The following is an 18762-nucleotide window of genomic DNA, read 5'->3' on the forward strand; positions in this document are numbered from 1 at the left end:
GTGTGTGAATGGCTAAGAAAGAGCTAAGGAGGCTACAGAGTTTAAACTGCCTGCCCTGAAAGCAGAGACTGAGTCCTAGGCAAGGGAAGTCTTTGGAAGGGGCAGATAAGAAGTTTTACACATTACAGGCACACACCTGTTCAGAGCAGAGTTGCCAAAGTGGTCTATGTGCCATGGGGAAAAACTGTTGGAGCCTGGGGACAGAGGTGAAGGTTCTTTGCTATGGCCGTTCTGGTTGAGCTTTGTGAGAACACCCAGGAGATGCTCTGTGTGCTGCTGATGTCTTTGGGAGGCAGGTGGGACAGGACTTTTCGGTACAGGAGTGGGACTTGCACCTGGTGTGCTTCATAAGCATATGTGTTGGGTGCCTTAAGGTATTACTTGGCAGTGTCTGTGAATTCCTCATTTAACTTGAGAAGTCCGTATTTTATCTGTGCGAATGTTCACCATCGGTCTGTGCCATGGCAGAGCCAGACAGATGGTGGTTGTTTACTCACACAAACAAGATGCTGAGTCACTCTGCCTCAACATTTGCTCTCAAAAGTCTAGCCAACTGCTTGTGCTGATTAGTTTTTGTCAACTTGACACAAACTAGAATCCCCTGGGAAGAGGCAACCTCAATTAAGGAAGTGCCTCCATCAGACTGGCTGTGGGCGTGTCTGTGGAGTTTTTACTTTGCTTTTCAGTTAATGACTGCTGTAGGCGGGTCCAGCTCACTGTGGGTGATGGGCAGGCGGTTCTGTGTTACATAAGAAGTTATCTACAGGCAAGGAGTTAGCAGCATTCCTTCATGGCTTCTGCTTAAGTTCCTGCCTTGACGTTCCTTAGTGATGGAGTGTGACATCAATGTGTGGGCTGAAGTAGACCCTGTCCTCTCTAGGCTGGTTTATCAGAACAACAAAAAACAAATCTGGACACTACTGTTTGAAAAATGGAGTTACTCAAGGCAAGACACAGCTTACAACTGCAATTTCACAAGATAAGGAATAACTTGGGACAAGGGCACGATGTCCACACGTTTGCTGAGCAGCAGAGCATGCACCCACCCTAAGTATCCCTCTCCAACCTAGTGCATGCGTCCTTACCTGCTGCATATGCAGGCCCAGGGTCAGCCAACAGTAAGAAATCAGATCCTCCTAGTGCTTGCTGGACTTGTAGGTTCCTAAGCATATTTTAGAGCCTTCGGTGAACATCTGTTTCTTAGTTCTTAACATTTTTAACTTTAGTTGATTTCTCTGCTGCAGGCAGGTAATGCTAAATAATTGTAGCTGGTTTTTGTGGGGGAGGGTGGCGAGCGCTGTATTGTTTTTACATAATGAGCTTTGAGTAGATCAAATACGAACAAATTCTGAGAATGAGTATTGCATAGCATGGCCAGCCAAGCCCAAGGGCTAATTCTCTGGAAGTGGGTTTCTGGGGACACTCCACCGTACTTTGGCCCTTTCAGTGGCTGCTGGGTGCTGGTGTGCTGGGCTGTGAGAGTAGGCGGCTGGTTTACTGGACACCGAGTCTGGGAGAGTGGCAGGGCTGGAATAAGGGCAAGCTGAAAACACCGCCAAACTCCTTTTCTCCAAGGCAGCTCCGTTTCCTTTCCCTCATGTCTAATGACCTTTGTTAATTCCTAGAGTTTTGGAAGAATTTACTTGGATAATGTTAACTAGTTCCCATTTGTTTTTCACATGGAGAGATGAGTTTTTACAGGTCCTGTCTCTGTTTTTCTGGTAATAGGAGGTTACTAGGATTGAGCTCTCTCCTGGTTTGTTTGCTTTTCCCTGAGGCATAATGAGGTACATGGTATTTTTCTATTACTTACTGGCCATTCTCATATCTCCACTTATGAAATGCTTGCTAAAGCCATTTTCCCATTAGAAGATATTGAGTTGTTTGCCTTTTAAAATTAATTTCCATGACGTTCTCATATATTATGGCTACAGATCTCATGAGTGGTGTGTGTGTGTGTGTGTGTGTGAGTGTGTGTGAGTGTGTGTGTGTGTGTGTGTGTGAGTGTGTGTGAGTGTGTGTGTGTGTGTGTGTGTGTGTGTGTGAGAGAGAGAGAGAGAGAGAGAGAGAGAGAGAGAGAGAGGGAGAGAGAGAGAGACCTTACCTTTGCCTAGTCATCATTACCTTGGTTGGTAACATTTAATTCTATTAGACTCATTGTTGTTTATTTTGACTTTCGTTTTGTGTTTGTGATGATATTTATGCCCCTTTCTAAGAAATTTATAGTTTTATTCCTCTCAGCTTGGAAATTTGTTTGTCTTCTGTTCTTGTCTTGTTACATGGCTCAGGCTTTGATCCTCTGCTGCCGTCTCCTGGCATCCGAGCGGCAGGTGTCCCATTGCCCAGCAGGCATACAGCCTTTCAGAAGTCAGGCCCCATCAGCCTTTACACATCTTTCGGCCCTATAGTAAGTCTACCCTGCTCCCCATACTGCAGCTTTTGGTTTTTCCCTCCTGAGGATTGGACTCAGTTGTCAAGGTTGTGACAAGTGCCTTTATTTACTGAGCCCAGAAACAGCTTAAAAAATTAATTAGGTTAATTAAAAATAAAAATTACTTTATGCGTATGGGTATTTTGTCTGTCTGTATGTCTGTATACCACTCATGTATCTGGTGCTTGCAAATGCCAGAGAAGGGCTTTGGAGCTCTAGGGCTTTGCCATCGTTTGCTGCATCTGATTGGGAACCACCATGGGGTACTGCTAATCCAACCAGGGTCTTCTGGAGGGGCCTGTGGTACTTTTCACCGCAGAGCCATCTCTCCAGCCTCCACAAAGCTTTGCACTGTTGATTTTTCTCCCTTTCTTGAGCATTCATTATTTCATTTCTTCTAAGAATTGCTATTTCTTTCCTTATTTTTACTTCAGTTTCTTTTCTTTTTCCAGCTCCACAAACCCTGGCACACCAAAGGCAACTTGTCTTTGCTATAGCTGCCACAGTTTGGTGTTGCTGAGGAATTGTGTTTGCCCTTCACTGCCGTGTTCTGTACACGGTAGCTCCTCTCTCACTTTATCCTGTTATATCTAGAGGCCATTTCAGTGAAGGCCAAACGTGTCTCTGAGGGACTTACAGTCTGTTACTGATACAGAAATAATTATGATACCATTTGCTCTGGATTTGATTTTGGTTTTGTCACAGCTTATTTGAAGAATGATTATAGGCCTTTCAAAGAAGCTTCCATTTAAGGATCCAGTACTGTGCTCTGTTTAAAAACCTGAGAGCCCAAGGAGAACTGTCATGTCTTCTGTCCCATCTTTGCTATCAGTGGGCTGTTGACTTGCAGGAAGGAAAGGTCTTGTGTGCTTCTAGAAAGGCGCCCCTGGGCTCGCTTGCACTCAGTGTCTGGTGGGAGGAGTCAGTGGGTCACTGCAGGTGTTTCTTTGCCTGGGAGGCCTTAGTGTGTGCATTCTTCTTACCAGCTCCTGTGTGCTTGTTTGTAAAGTCTTATAAAGCCAGATTGTTTCTCCTAACATGTCCATAGCAGATTACCTCTCCTATCATTCCACCAGGGCTGAAAGTTAGCTGTAGGTCTCTCCTGTCCTAGAGAGGACTCACTGATGCACTATCTCTCCTTTTTTTTCTCTCTCTCTTTTTAAAAGATTTTTCCTGTTTGTATATGCCATATAGAAACACTACAAGTGTTTTCACAGGCCAGAGAGGGCATTGGCCCCTTTGGTTAGGACTTAAAGGCAGTTGAGCTGTTTTTGTGGGTGCTGGGAACTGAACGTGTGGAAGAGCAGCCAGTGCTCCTAACCGCTGAGCCATCTCTCCATGCCTTTGTATTCTTAACTGTGTGATGAGTTTCAAGACACTGACTTTTTTTTTTAGGTGAACTGTTTTGTTCTGGTATTTAGGCTAATGTGAAATTTTCTTGCATCTTTTTGTCCTCCCAGTGGGTGTCAGGAACATTTCTTTCTGATGTTCATTAGTAAATGGCTGTGTCTGAGTGCATTATTGTAACAGACAGCTTTTCTTTTCTAGAGGTAAAACGAGTGACATAATTTCTTCAACAAATTGTTATACATGTCTGCAGAAAAATTAAGAAAATAGACCTGTAATACCTTACACGCTTTGAGTACAAGATTAAGTGGGGGAAAAAAGGTAATGGTCTTTGATTTATGGGTCTTTTTTTGATTATGAATGTAACTCTTTTTTCACAATAAATTTGATAGCTGAGGAACGATGCTCCCTCTTAATGGAACATAGGAAAGCTTATTTAGTTCAGGTCTCAGGGAAATGGTTGCTAAGGGTGAAGATTGGGGTACGTTTAGCTGTGTGAGTTTCTCAAGGGCCTTCAAATCCCCAGTCTCCTTGACGACGGAGACAGGATCCACGGTGGGTTAGGAGGCTCAGGGATGGAGATAGGATCATGGCCTCTGTGGTTAGGAGGCTCAGGGTTCACATTCTTCTTACCGGCTCATGTGGCCATTTCTAAGCCAGTTGAAAATCCTGATCTACTGACAGCTGTCCCCTGGAGTCTGATTCTTGTGCACTGACATTTTCTACCTGGTGAGCAGCAGTGTGGGACTAGTCTGGTTATTAAGACACATGCTAAAAATACTCGTGTCTTCAGTTCTTTAACACGTAAGTCTGGGCAGGGGTGACTGCAGCTCTGCTCCAAAGTGTAAGTGTTGCTGACACAACACAGCACTAGAGCAGCCTCTGTATGGTTCGTCCTCACACACTCCAGATCTCAGCATTTCACACAACACTTTCTGCATCAGTTTTCAAGCTCGTGTGCGGCTTTTGTGGCTTGAGCTTGCTCTTTGACATTTACCTGAAGATTTGTGGTGGAAGTATCTTTAGTCTTTAGATTGCCGTTTGCATTTGCTTGTATTTGCTGTCTGTCTGTCACTGCTCTTCCTGCACAATTTCCTCACCTGTCACCTTTCCATATCAAGAAGGAGGTATCGTATGTTCTACTCAGTGGTAAATTGTTACTTATCTCTACTACTTTAACTGTGTGCATTTGTTAGATGAAGATGATTAGATGTTGGACTTAGAAATGGATGTGTGGTTAGGTGAACCAAATCTCAAGAAGTGTCTGTGCAGGCAAATGGAACAGCTAAGTGATCCCAGAGGCAGCGTATGATTTTGTATACTTGTTCATTGAATTCAGGTACTGCATTTGTTTTAAGATGGGAAAATTGCAGGTCTTTACCTTCACTGCTCTGTAATTGACTAGATGTTATGTCTGTAAGTTCTGAGGGAGTTTTGGAAGCATTTTTTTTTTTTCCTTTGGGAGTTTCAAAATTATATCTTTAGAGGATAGCTTATTCAGTCAAGCGCCTGCAACAAGTGCCTGAGTTCTGTCCCAGTAACAGTGTGGTGCGGTCTGGAGCTCTAGTACTGGGAATGTGTGGCTGGAGACAGGTGCATCTCCCGAGCTCACGGGCCAGCCAGGACAGCCAGGAGGTGAGGGGCAGCTTCCCAGAGACCCCGTTTCAAAATGTAAGACACCCAGCATCAACCTCCAGCCTCCACACGTGCATGTGTACACATGCTCATGCATGGACACAAACAGGCACTGTGTGTGCACACACACATACACATATTCTCTGATAAATGACATACTTTAGAAATGGTGGGTTTTTTTTAAAAGATAAAGTTCCATTCCTTTTTTCTTCCTGTATTTATGCATCAGTTCAGCTTATTCTAACAATATTTTTGGTCTTTTCAATAGTTAATATTTAAAATGGAGCACAGAATGCTGGCCCTTTGTTGTAGAAAGGAGCTTTACAGTAATTAGTCTCTCTAAAGCTTTACTGAAGAGCTGGGAAAGTCAAGCACAGGGAAGAGGTTGGAAGGTCTATTATTAATGAGTTGCAAAGCCTGGCTTTTCTGACTTCAGTTTGATTTCCCATTTCACCCCCTCAGACTATATGATATTTTGAAGGAACAGTGGCTTTTCCTTGGAACTAATCCTGGAATTGAAGGAAGCTCGATACATTGGAAAACTCATTTGCTGCCATTGTGGTGTGGCAGTACTGTATGTTTCTGTCCTCACCAAATTTTTAGAGCCCTGAGAAACTGTTGGCAAAGCACCTGTCTGTAACAAAGGGCCAGTGTTCTCTGCTCCATTTTAAATACTAGCTCTGGAGAAGACACTGTTAGAGTAAGTACACAGCAGGAAGGTGCAGGAGCCCCAGACTGCAGTCTCCTCCCACAAGCCTGCAAGAAAGCTGTCTTCTCCCTGCGCACTTCAGAACCACCTGAGGTGCCTCATGCTCACACCTGCAGTCACCTGTTGACAACTCACCTGAGCCATTTCTGTCTTCACAGTGGCGGTGCAACCGGACACCTTTCTAGTTCTGAGCTAGTCTGGGGCCTGGCACATCACAGGCAGGCCTGGGGTTCTGGGTGTTTTGTTGTCCAGGCCTTGTCAGCTCCTGCCTTTGCTTTGTAAGTTCCCAGTCTCACCTGCGGAGACTGCGGTAGAGGGTGTTGTTGAAGCCCTTTTGTTGTTTTGTGTGAAAACTCAATTTCAAAGCTTAGATGAAGTTGGCAGTTTTTTTGAAGACAGTCTTTCATATTTTGTGTTTGAAGTTAAAATATTTTGTATCAAAGAAAGTATTTTTTCCAGAGTCTTTGAGGTGCAGATCTCCAGGTAAAAGTCTTCAAGAGATAACTTTAGCCCTCCCCAGAGGCTCATCCCGATTCCTTGCATAATCTTGTTGAGAGCGTTGATATCATCTAAGGTCACTGGACACACCAAACTTTTATCAAAGAAATTAGACCCCACAGATACTGTCTGTAAGAGTTACATACAACATTATGCTCTCAAATGGATCACAAGAATGAAGAGTATTTTCACTCTTATTTAGTTTATAAATAATTCAAAGATTTGAGAAATTCATCAATGTCATACATGGAGAAACAATGTGATTTTTGTGTCAATGTAAATTTTGTAGAACAATCATTGCAGCTATTTGCCACTTTTAATAAATTAGTACAAAGGTTGTACCCAGGACCTCTGGGGAAGCATTACCTAAGCTTTTAAATAGAGGCAGAGCTTGAGGAAATGTAAAAGAAGCAAGGCTTCCAGCGCTTAGGGTCTTCTTTGTTTGCTTATGCTAAAGATACTCTTTACAGTTTCATACATGTATGTGCTACACACATGTATGTACTACATACATGTATATTCTGTCATGCTCATCATCCCAACCTCTCATATTCCCCCCATCCCTAATCCCTCCCTCTTTCCAACAAGCCCCCTCCCACTGTGGTGTCTTTTTTTGTTTTAGTTTTGAGACCCACTAAGTTTAACTAGGACCATTCTTGTTGACAAGGATGTAGAGCTACGAGCTAGAGAATGGGCAAGTCACCAGTAGCTATACCTCTGAACACAAGGACTCTGCCTCTCCATCAGCCATGGTTGCCATTAGCTTTCTAGGAAGGGAATAGGTCCCTTGAGACTCTCCCCATTCATGACTGAATGTTGACAAGTCCAGTCTTGCCAAGCAACGCTTTGGATGACAGCCATGGTTATTGTGAGTTCATGAATGTAGTGACCATGTCATAGGATCAGACAGCATTTCATGACCCTGTTCCATTTGTCAGGCTCCTACATTCTTTCTACCACCACCTCCTCCATGTTGTCCCTTGAACCTTGGAAAGGGTGTCCCATCAGGGCTGAGCACCTTAACCATACATGTCTCTTTAGTAATTGAGTTTGTCATAGTAGAAGCTTCTGTGACCAGGGCTGTGGGCAGATGCTCTACTTTAATTTTGCACAGTTGCCTCGTCTTACCTGAGAATTATTTCTCATGTTACTTCTGATATGCTCAAAAGGAAGACTTAAGTCAACCTTTAAAATCTTTGACTTTTTCATTGAGGTTCTCCTTGGACTTAGCGTGAGCAGTGCCTAATTTTTCTTCAGTCTTGTTTTGAAACCTGTTGTAAGACAGGTTACACTTGATATATTTTATCACTTTATTTTTTACTTAGTTGATCTTTTTATCTCAGATACATAATTACAAATTTGTATTAATGTCTTTTCAATTGATAAATTGCTATTTAACATATTTTCATTTTTGAATTTATTGGAGATCAAGTTAAACTTGCTATATGTCCATTTCCTCATATACATTTTTCGATGAAAATATTTTAAATCTACCCTCATAGCCATTTTCAAATATATGGTACTGTTGTGTTTGATAAAGATATAAGGAGAGAAGGAATGTGTTTGGTGGATGTGCAGTCAGGTGTGGGGAAAGGGGTCCCTCCGCAGGCCCATGCTGAGGAATCCTTCCCGCTGAGGGACCAGCTGCAGGATGGTATAGTATAGACTAGAATTCATTCAGGGCATGGGGAGGGGAGTTGAGGGAGTAGAGACAGAGAGAGACAAAGGGGGGGGGCTGACTATGAGCAAGTGGAGAGGGGGCTAATGGGGAGACGTGGGGGAGCAGAAGCAAGAGCAAGAGCAAGAGAGCAAAAGAGAGAGGAGGGGACAAGCAGCCCTTTTATAGTGAGTCAGGCATAACTGTGGGCAGAGCTTAGACTGAATGCCAACAGGCACTGTGCTGGCTAGTTTTATGTCAACTTGAAACAAATTGGAATAGTCTGAGAGGAGAGAACTTCAGTTGAGAATTGAGATGGGGACATGGGGTATTTTCTTAATTAGAGATTGATATGGGCATTCCTAGCACATCAAGCATGGTGCCAGTTCTGGGCTGGTGGTCCTGGGTGCTATAGGAAAACAGGCCGACAAGCTATGGTGAGCAAGTCAGTAAGTAGCACTTCCAGATCAGCAGTTCTCCTTTGCATCAGCTTCTGCCCCCAGGTTCCCACACAGTTTGAATTCCTGCTTTGTTTTCTCACAAGGGACTGTGATTTAGGATATGCAAGCTGAATAAACCCTTTCTCCCCATGTGTTGACTAGCAAGCCATTTCAGCCTTTGGTCATGGTGTTTCATCACAGCAGCAGACAGCCCAGTAAGACACTATGGTGCTGTCACCAGCTCTAGTCAGCATGCTTTCCAACACACCTGAACTTGTTCTTCCTGATATTTAATTTCTTTGGCCAGCGTGTCTGCAATGCTCTCTGCCTTCACACATGCCGTTTTGGGGTTTGTAATAGGGTAAATTGGTTTCTCTAGATCTACCTGGCAGTTATGGTTAATGACCATAATTAAATGAGAAAATGAATTCAAATAGTAAACTTTTAATTTAAAAACAGCATTGTAAAATCCATATTTATGATGTTTACATATTTAGTACACAGATATTCCTACAAGTTGGTGAGAAGAATCAAGTGGCCAGTAGAAAGAAAGCCAAGGATTTCAGTACAGTAGATGTGTGAACAGTGTTCTAATGTGACATCCAGCAAGCTTGTAATTCCTCGTAGGTGCCCGTTTTCATACACCACGTCGGCTAGAGTTGGAAACTCTGATGCATGGCTGGCTGCAGTCCTAGCTCCTGTGACTGCAGGACAGTGGGACGGCACTGCACTTCCGGATCAGAGTAGTGCCTGTTCTCACTGTGTGCACTGACAGGCAACTGCTCTGTGTACTGTGCCAGGAGCATGCCTGCCATCCCTGTCATTTGGGAGGCAGAGGTAGGACGAAGAGTTGGTGTTTAAGCTAAGCTCTATGATGTGGGCCTGTAATCTTAAATAATCAAGGGCTGAGTCAGGAGGGTTCCAAGTTCAAGTCCTGCCGGGGCCAGTGGAACAACTTCAACAGCAGCCCAGACAACTTATCTTGACCTTTTATCAAAATAAAAAGTTAAAAGGGGTAGATAGATTAGCACAGCCCTTAGGCCTCATCAGGAGTTACTTTGTGGTGGATGGTGGTTAATGCAGAAACTCAGCAAGCCATCACAGTGGGATGCTCAGCCACAAATGGGGTGTCTGCACCCCACCCCAAGGTTCAGGGGCCATCTTAGAAGAGGGTAGAAAGATTGTAAGGGCCAGATCTGGTTAAAAAGCTTTCTTCTTATAGTTTCCCTTCCACGGAAATACTATACAAGCTGCAAAGGGAGAGAAGGCATTAATAGGCTTACCTAGCTACAACATCCATGAACCACAATAGTGACCATCATGCCAAGATATTCATTAGGTGACAGTCATATGTTAGTGGTAACCAACAGCCATCGAATTGCACTTTGGGCCCACTCAACAATAGGAAAATCAGCTTGGAACTAGAAACCTAGCCCATTTTCTGGAGCTAGTGAGATCATGGACTTTATGAAAGAATTTACTATGGTTACTTTACTAGACCGGCATGAAGTAAAAACTTAAGAGTTCTTTGGAAAGTCAGTCATGTTGGATGGTGTTTTACTGGGGCAAACACGTGAAGGAGTGTTTCCTCATGAAGAAACATTGCACTCGGACACGGGTGAAAGATTGTTCTGGTAAAGCATGTGAAAGGACATGTGGTGGAGGGTCCTTCGCTAATGACTCACATGTACTGGTTCACTTTACATTGTTGAGCTCATGTTGTTGAGACTCCATAGAGAGGAATGCACCAGAAACCTTCTGCTGCTGTGCTGGTGACTTTTTGCTGCTTCCACGGACTCAGGCTAATTGGCAGAGTGATGTCAGCTGAGACAGACTCACGTGCCGACCCATGGAGGACATGCGGTGTTTGGAGGGGGTATAAATAGGATTCGACGGACAGTGGCTGAGGCTGAGCTTGGCTTGGTGGTAGAGCTGGCTGTGCAATGTAGGTCTCACATCTTTGCTGATCTTCCCTTTGCTGAGAGAGGCACAGCTGAGAACTTTTCCTGGCGTTCCTGTTGTCCCTGGTCCCCCCTGCTGAATCGTGCCAATTTGATTGAGGCCTAGCTGTTCCTGCTAGGTCATGCCACCACTGCTGCTGTCCCAGCACTACTGAGCTGGACTGCTGGTATGTCTGTGAAGTGTTTGCGAATGGGTTGAGCTGACCTGTGAACTGAACTACAGATTTCCTGTCAACAGAGATGGGGTTTGCTCCAAAGAACCATTTCTAAACAGGCCCACTTCCCCTGTATCCTTTCTTTTCCACTACCTCTGGTGGGTAGTGGGCTAGGAGGAAGGTTAAAGCATTTAAAAACCATCATTAAAAATAGGTTTTGAAAAAAATTAAAATTATACCAGCATAATTCCCAATTGCATTCAACATCTGATTCTTATACCACAAGAAAGTGTAGCTATTACCCATTATCAAAGAGCAAGTGGAGACCATGACAGACCGACACATCTAGACACAGTGCAGAGATTAGTAGACCGTGGGGAGTCTAGCCTGAATATCTACGTCAGAGTCCCTGCATCTCTGGCTCAGAGAACACTGAGGAAGAGGAAGCAGAAAGACGGTTAAAGCCAGTACACCAGGAAGTCTGCAACAGTCTCTTGGAGGAATGGCTGCATAGACAAGATGGGAACAATACCAATTTCAATAGACATACCGTAGGAGGGGGACTTTGTGGGGACCCACACTATCCAGAGGGTTATCTCACACTAAGGATTGCTGAGAGAGGGAGATCCCCTTACTGGTTACACAGTGTCCAGAATTGAAACCATATACACTCAAACATACACCACCATGCTGATTCATAGAGTTGTAATTTTCCAATAGATAATAAAAACTCCATGTGTAAAATAAAGATATTTTTAAAAGAATGGCTATATTATACATTTAACTGCATTTTCTGTAATTTGAATCAAGAATATTTACACATTATGTTTAAAAATTTGGTCTTGTTTAACAAGATTTAAAGCTTGTTGGTTCTTTGAGATCCATTTATATATAACTAAAGGCAGTTCTTTTCCTTTATTTTGTGTTTTGTGGTTGTTCTTTTCTGAATAGGACACTGAGACAAAGATGTCTCCAGCAAATTGTTAACTCCTTACAGATAAGTCCCAAATTGGATGGGTTGTTAATTGAAGTTGAATATTAAATTGTGATGGAAATATTCTGATATGTGCCACTTGTCACCTTGCTGCCTTTCTGATATCGTTACTGTATAATACCGATTTTTAAAAAAAGAAACAAAACGTTGTTACTGTTACAAAAAAATGGATCAACACAGAAGACCAAGGAAGTTCCAAACACTGGAGCACGAAACCTAAATTGTGCTGTAGGACTGACTGTAAGAACCAAGAATATTTTACCGTGTGTTAGTCCAGTGTGGTAAGATAGTGTACTAGGTATGGTGGCTCATGCGTATATACTTGGGGGATACTATTTGTTAAGTTTTTGGTCTATGTAGGAAAGGTTGCTGACCAGTCAGCACACTGATCAGGTAATGTGTGTGTGAGAGAGACGTTTAGAGTTTTGTGTAGATGGAGTTGTACTGTACTCTGCCTTCCTTGTATAATGTGACACTGTTGCTGTGACACTCTGCTGTGTTGTTGTTTGTCCCTTATTGTGTGGTATATCCAGTTGTGTAGATGTGTCAAAGCCTCACCTGTGGATGGATGTTTGTAGGTCTCACTGTTTTTGAGGCTTTTACAAAGTAAAGCTAGGATTATGAGATAGTAGGCTTATTGGTGCTTAGCTCCTTTTGTTTTTATTTTTATGTTTAAATCAGGATATTTGTATTTTGACAATTAAAATGTAACTGTATTTGTTTACTATGAGTTCTGGATAGTAACCCCTTATTCTCATGTATTCTAGTCATATAAATCTTCTCACACACCTTGTACATTCCCCCACTCTCTGGGTTGCCATTTCACTCTGTTACGTTAATTTTCCCACTTAGAAGTGTTTACTTTGATATAGTACTCTGAATTTATTTTGGCTTTTGTAGCCAGAGCTTCAGTGCATTGCCAAGGCCAATGACCAGGAGATTCCCACCATCTTCTCTTGTAGAAGTTTTATGATTTTAGGTCTCTTTTTAGTTTTGGGTTGATTTTTGTATAAGATGTAAGATAAAGTTCCAGTTTCATTCCTTTGCACATGGAAATAGTTTTCCCAGCATCATTTATTGAAAGGATTATCTTACCCCCATCATGTCTTCTTGGTATCCGGTCTCCATAGTTAACCAAATGAGTTCAGATTTATTTCTATATTCTTTGTTTTGTTGCCCTGGACCACAGTCTGCTTTTGCACCAGTACCATACTGTGTTGATTTCAACAGCACTGTCTTTCTTACATGCAGAATCTAGATTTTTATATATCTGTGTACACACACATAGGAAAGCAGAAGGGGTCCACATGGAGAAAGAGAATAGGCAAAAGGAGGGAGGAAGGATGGGGAAGACAGCGGGCATGAGCAATGATGCACATGTAATAAATTGTTATAAGCAGAAGCCATTGTTTTGAATACCTGCTTAAAGATACAAGAGGAAAGAAAAAGATCCTGTACATATTATTTTGTTTTCATATGTACAAAGGAATACACTATGAAAATGTTCTTATATCAAATATTTTCTGAAGCTTGATTTTAAAACATTACTTTTAATATAATTTAATTTTATGGTTTGTGTGTTAAGACAACACAAGAAGATGTATATTGAGAAATTACATTTTCTTCTGAAGCCTTTCAAGGTTCTGGGGGCATCTCTTCATTGTCTTCCTGTGCAAACCCTAGTCACTACAGTACCTCCTCGAACAGTGTGGATACAGCATTTGGTAATTTACTTACGCCGTGTTGATGGTGCTCAACACTCCTGTGAGCACTGTAGTTTTTATCCAGGTGCAGCCGTGTGGGATGCTGACTCCTCACGCACCTCACGGCTGAGGGTTATCCAGTATTCTTTCTCTCTATCCTCATCTTCCTGTTCTGTACGCTCAGCATATAACAGCCTCACTAACTAGGGCTGTGTGCGGCACTCTGCTTTACTCGTTTATCCCTATAGCCCATGTTGTAAATAATGACGACGTTGTTTTTATCCCCACCTCCATGGACAGGTTGGCACATGTATGCAGGTGACATTTTGGTAGACAGGTGCAGTGAGGAGGCTCGTCGGACTTGCTTTACAATCTCTGCATATATTGGAGAATGATCAGGCTCCTGTTAGGCCTGGGCTTAGGTCTTTCTGAGTAATTAAAAAAATGTGAAGGAATGTTTTGCGGTTATGTATATATGTGTAGTATATATGTATATATATATATATGTATATATGCATGCCTGATGCTCATGAAAGTCATAAAAGATCGTAGCTAACAGAATTATAGCTGCAGATGGTTGTTAGACACAATGTAGGTGCTGGAGATTGAATCCTAGTCCTCTGCAAGAACCATGGTAGCAGTAACCACTGAACTATCTCTTTAACCCCTCTGCATAATTTTTATGGGGATGATTATGGTGAATAAAATGATATGCCACTTGAAAATATTTAACACAGCCCCTGAGGACTGGGCTGTGGTAAGTTCTGGGCACCGTTTTTCTTCAGAGTGGACTCTGAGCCCAGTCCATTCGTGTCTGCTACTATGTCCTGTGTGCGTTGCTGTCCAGGCAGGGAGAGGACTCTGCAGGCAAGGGCAGACTTTTGCACACTGGGTTTTCACTGACTTGGACTGAAGCAGATATTTTGGTAGCTGCGGTGCTCATGGTAGTCATATCTGACAAATACTAACTTTATCTGGAAAACGAGGAGGTTTAGACCCCACATGTTTCAAGCAGCTGGCCTGGGAAGCTAAGGACAGGACGAATAGCCACAACTAGGTTTGTTTGGCTGCAGATGCTTTTTCTTTCACTACATCATATTGTTTCATAGAATACCAAAAACAAAGCCAAATCAAACAACCAAGAGCCTTTAAGGATTTATTATGCAGGATTTTGAACTATGCTTAATTTTAATTTTAAGTCTTTACATAGGTGATAAATTAGCATCTACATGGGAAGAAAAATTGTAATTTGGAGCACTCAAATAAAATGAATTTAAAGCTCTTAAGTATGACAACACAACTAGTTAAGTTTTTAAAAGAAGAATATTGGCTGAGACATTAGTTACCATGACCGAGATGTTTTATCGTCAGGCCGAGGGTAGCCTGGACTGCGGATGCAGCCTGTGATACTGCCTTAACACTGGGAAGATAGTGGCTTCTTGGGCCTGGAGGCAAAGCTATGGGGTTTCTTCTGTGCACAGGCCTGTTTATGTTACATGGTGCATGGCAGTTTGGCAGTTTACTTTGCAGATGTTCATAATGTGCAGCCTTAAATCTTGCTTCTATTTCTGGCATGCTTTTAAGTATGACTCATGTTTCCTTGAGGCTGTCCTAAAAATACTGCTGCTTTGAAGCATTAATCTGAAATACACCACAGGCATCAAACAGCACTGCACAGTACTTGCTTTCTCCTGGGAAAGGCAGCTTCTCAACCAATTAAATGGGGAAGTGCCAATAAGAATGTGCTGCATTTCCGGTTTCTGTCTGCACCTGGAGTTGACCTTGTCCCACAGCTCTCAGTACCCAAAATCCCAGGAGGGGGGACACACCTGAGAACACAGGTAAGACCACCACTTCTGCTCAAATACCTGGTGCAAGAGGACTCTCCCACCCAGAGTCCTCAGGACACAGGAACCACGGAGCAACCTGGGACAGGATCCTCTACACCCTGAGCTGACCCTGTGCTAAAGGTCTCCATACCCAAATTCCACCTGGAGAGAGCCTCACAGGAAGGACACGCCACCATTAGAGACAACAAGACCAGCCATCACCAGAGATAACCAGATGGCGAGAGGCAAGTGCAAGAACATAAGCAACAGAAACCAAGGCTACTTGGCATCATCAGAACCCAGTTCTCCCACCACAGGAAGTCCTGGAAACCCCAACACACTGGAAAAGCAAGATTCTGATTTAAAATCACAATTCTTAGCCAGAGCAATTAGACAACAAAAGGAGGTTAAAGGGATACAGATTGGAAATGAAGAAGTCAAAATATCATTATTTGCAGATGATATGATAGTGTACTTAAGTGACCCCAAAAGTTCTACCAGAGAACTCCTACAGCTGATAAACAACTTTAGTAAAGTGGATGGATATAAAATTACTAAAACAAATCAGTAGCCTTCCTCTACTCAAAGAATAAGTAGGCTGTTAAAGAAATTAGGGAAACGATACCCTTTACCAGTTGACTCGTGTTTTCCTGTAATTCTCTAAGGGCTTCTACCTTTTTACCTTTGTTGTCCTGTATTTCTTTAAGGGAGTTATTTATGACCTTCTTAAAGTCCTCTAACATCATCATGAGTTGTGATTTTAAATCAGAATCTTGCTTTTCCAGTGTGTTGGGGTATCCAGGACTTGCTGTGAAGGGGGAATTCTGATGATGTCATGTAGCCTTGGTTTCTGTTGCTTAGGTTCTTGGACTTGCCTCTCACCATCTGCTTATCTCTGGTGTTAGCTGGTCTTACTGATTCTGACAGTGGCTTGACCCTCCTGTAAGCCTGTGTGTTAGCACTACTGGGGACCAGTTCTCTCCCAGCAGGGTCTGGGTAGAGATAGCCATGGCACAAGGTCAGCACAGGGTGCAGACAGAAACCGGAAGGATACTGTCCCAGACTGCTCCTCAGTTCCAGTGTCCAGAGTGCTCCAGGCGGATTTGTCTTGGAGCAGGAATACGAGCTCTGGCACCAGGTCAGCTCCAGGTGCAGGCGAAAACCGGAAGGATCTCCCCCTCACATTCGTATGAGAAACTTAACACCCATCTTCCAGTAAATAAGCCCAATACACTCATTAGTTCAAACTACACTTGGATGGATTTATTCTTTTTGTTCTATTTATGTGATTAGATATTTCTTTACATCTTCCTAGGAAAGGCTCATGTAACAAATGGTGAAGAAGTGTGGACTGGAATTATAGATTCCTCTGGAGGGGGTGTCTTCCAAGCGTTTGAAATTAGAGCAGACTCTAGCTTTTAATGTCTGTAAGGGATCATTAGTTGTCTGGAATCATTTGGTTATGTCTCCTTTTAGAAGAAAGTGGTTAGGCGTTGTGACTGGGATGAGGAATGACCCTAGTTTCTGACTCATTCATAAGAACATTCTTGTTGTGTTAAAGACACCTACAGATGGCTGTTCCAGTGTTCACAGGTGGAAATGTGAGATGTGTGACTCTCTGATGTCTGACATTGTTTCTGTTTAGCATGGATAATAATTTTCATATCAAATTGAATTTTTGCTAACTATTTACACTCGGTCTGTCTGTCTGTCTATCTGTCTCTTCATCCAGCCATCCTATGCAAATGTATATTTTCAATATATAGTTTACATTATTTTGGGATTTATATAGTTATATGATAAAGTTATAATAGTTAAATTTGAATTTCAATTTCTTTCTTTTTCTCAAAGTTTCAGATTCTCCAGCTCAGTCCATAGTCCAGCATCTAAGATGGATAATGCAGAAGGATCTGTTGGGGCAAGATGTCTTTCTCATAGGTCCTCCTGGGCCTCTTCGGCGCTCTGTTGCTATGCAGTATTTGGTGAGCAATTAGTTCTTGTCAGTTCCTTAAAGTTTTAACTTTAATAAAGGCTATGAAGTAAATAAATAAGTAAGCAAAAGTGAGAATTTATACAAATGTCAGAATTATTAGGGTATTACTATCATCGGGCAATGTCAGGTCCATAAAGGGCTTAGCAGAAGTTGCTTTGGAAGCCCATGTGCAGCAGGTTTTTTTTTTTTTTTTTGGTGTAACTAGAATGCCTTCCACTTTTAGTAGAAAAGAAACACAAATCTAGGCAGTCAGTATTGAGTGGATAGAATCAGCAACTCTGAGATTGTAGAATCTAATATGTCTACCTTCCCTATTCCTTACTTTGACACTCAGTGAACTTTTCCTTATCTCAGGTTCACAACTCTAAAAAATGATGCTTTTTGATGTTTTGAAGCTGTGTGGTTTTTAGAGGGAACCCAAGGTATAGGTAATTTTTAATGTCATAGCTACATGCTGCTTTTCATCCTGTTTAAATCAATTATAGAACGAACAAAGATTGAATAATCTACTTAATCTTTATCATCTAGAAAATTGTTAGACTTGACCCCTCCGCCCACACCATGTTCCTGCTTTGACATGGTGTTCTTTTAGTAACACGGAGTCTTATACAAATGTTACTTAGGGAAGTGATACCTTCTGCACTCAGTGCCAATCTGGATGTGTATGAGGCCTTCTTGTTATCCTGGATTAATAGAAATTGTGGTCCTGATCCAGGCAAAAATGGCCTCTAAAGACAACTTTTTAGAATGGAGAAAAAGCACCCAAGTTAAAGTTTGCTTGTCTTATTTACTATTCAAGAATTGATTTTTATGCTGTTGAAATATGTCTTATATATTTTACCTGAGTGGCATATTTAGTTTATTTTTTATATTTAAAAACATTTATTTTTTGTGTATGAATCACATGTATGTGGATGTTCCCTGAGGCCAGGAGATGCCTCAGATCTGGAGCTGGAGTTACAGTAAGCTGTGAAACTTCAGTCCTCTGTAAGAGCAGAGTGCTCTGAAGTGCCAAGCCCTTTCTCTGGCCCTCAGTTTACTTTAGAACTTCAGAATGTATGTGAGACAGGTGTGACAAAAGTAAAGCCACATATTAAAACGTAACTCTCACTGGCCCATGACTTCTGCATGTTTAAGTCATGTTCAGAGTCAGTTTGAGACATGTAACCTCCCACTGTAATATTAGCCTTAGTGCATACACAAGGCAAATGTGCCTTGTCTAGGAACGGGGACCAACTACTCAGGATCTTTGCCTGACTCATTTCCAAGACTGTGATATCTCATTGAGATTTTGGTTTTGGGTGGGCTTTGATGTTTTTAGAATTCTGAAATGAGAGGGGCTAGGAAATCATAGGGATTTGGTCAAAACTGCAGTACAAGTCTACAGGTGTGAAGCCACATGACTGCTAC

General features: G+C 42.3%; 1 protein-coding gene across 1 annotated transcript in view; it reads left to right on the forward strand.

Annotated features, from left to right (window-relative positions):
- Window positions 1–18762, forward strand: part of VWA8 (von Willebrand factor A domain containing 8) — a 298398-nt gene that overhangs the window by 19829 nt on the left and 259807 nt on the right. The window contains exon 3 of the mRNA XM_080917170.1: window positions 17211–17341. Within this exon, the coding sequence (XP_080773296.1) occupies window positions 17211–17341 (131 nt within the window). The remainder of the gene's footprint in view (window positions 1–17210; window positions 17342–18762) is intronic.

The sequence above is a fragment of the Micromys minutus genome, assembly GCF_963924665.1.
Source record: "Micromys minutus genome assembly, chromosome: 5".
Classification (NCBI taxonomy): domain Eukaryota; kingdom Metazoa; phylum Chordata; class Mammalia; order Rodentia; family Muridae; genus Micromys; species Micromys minutus.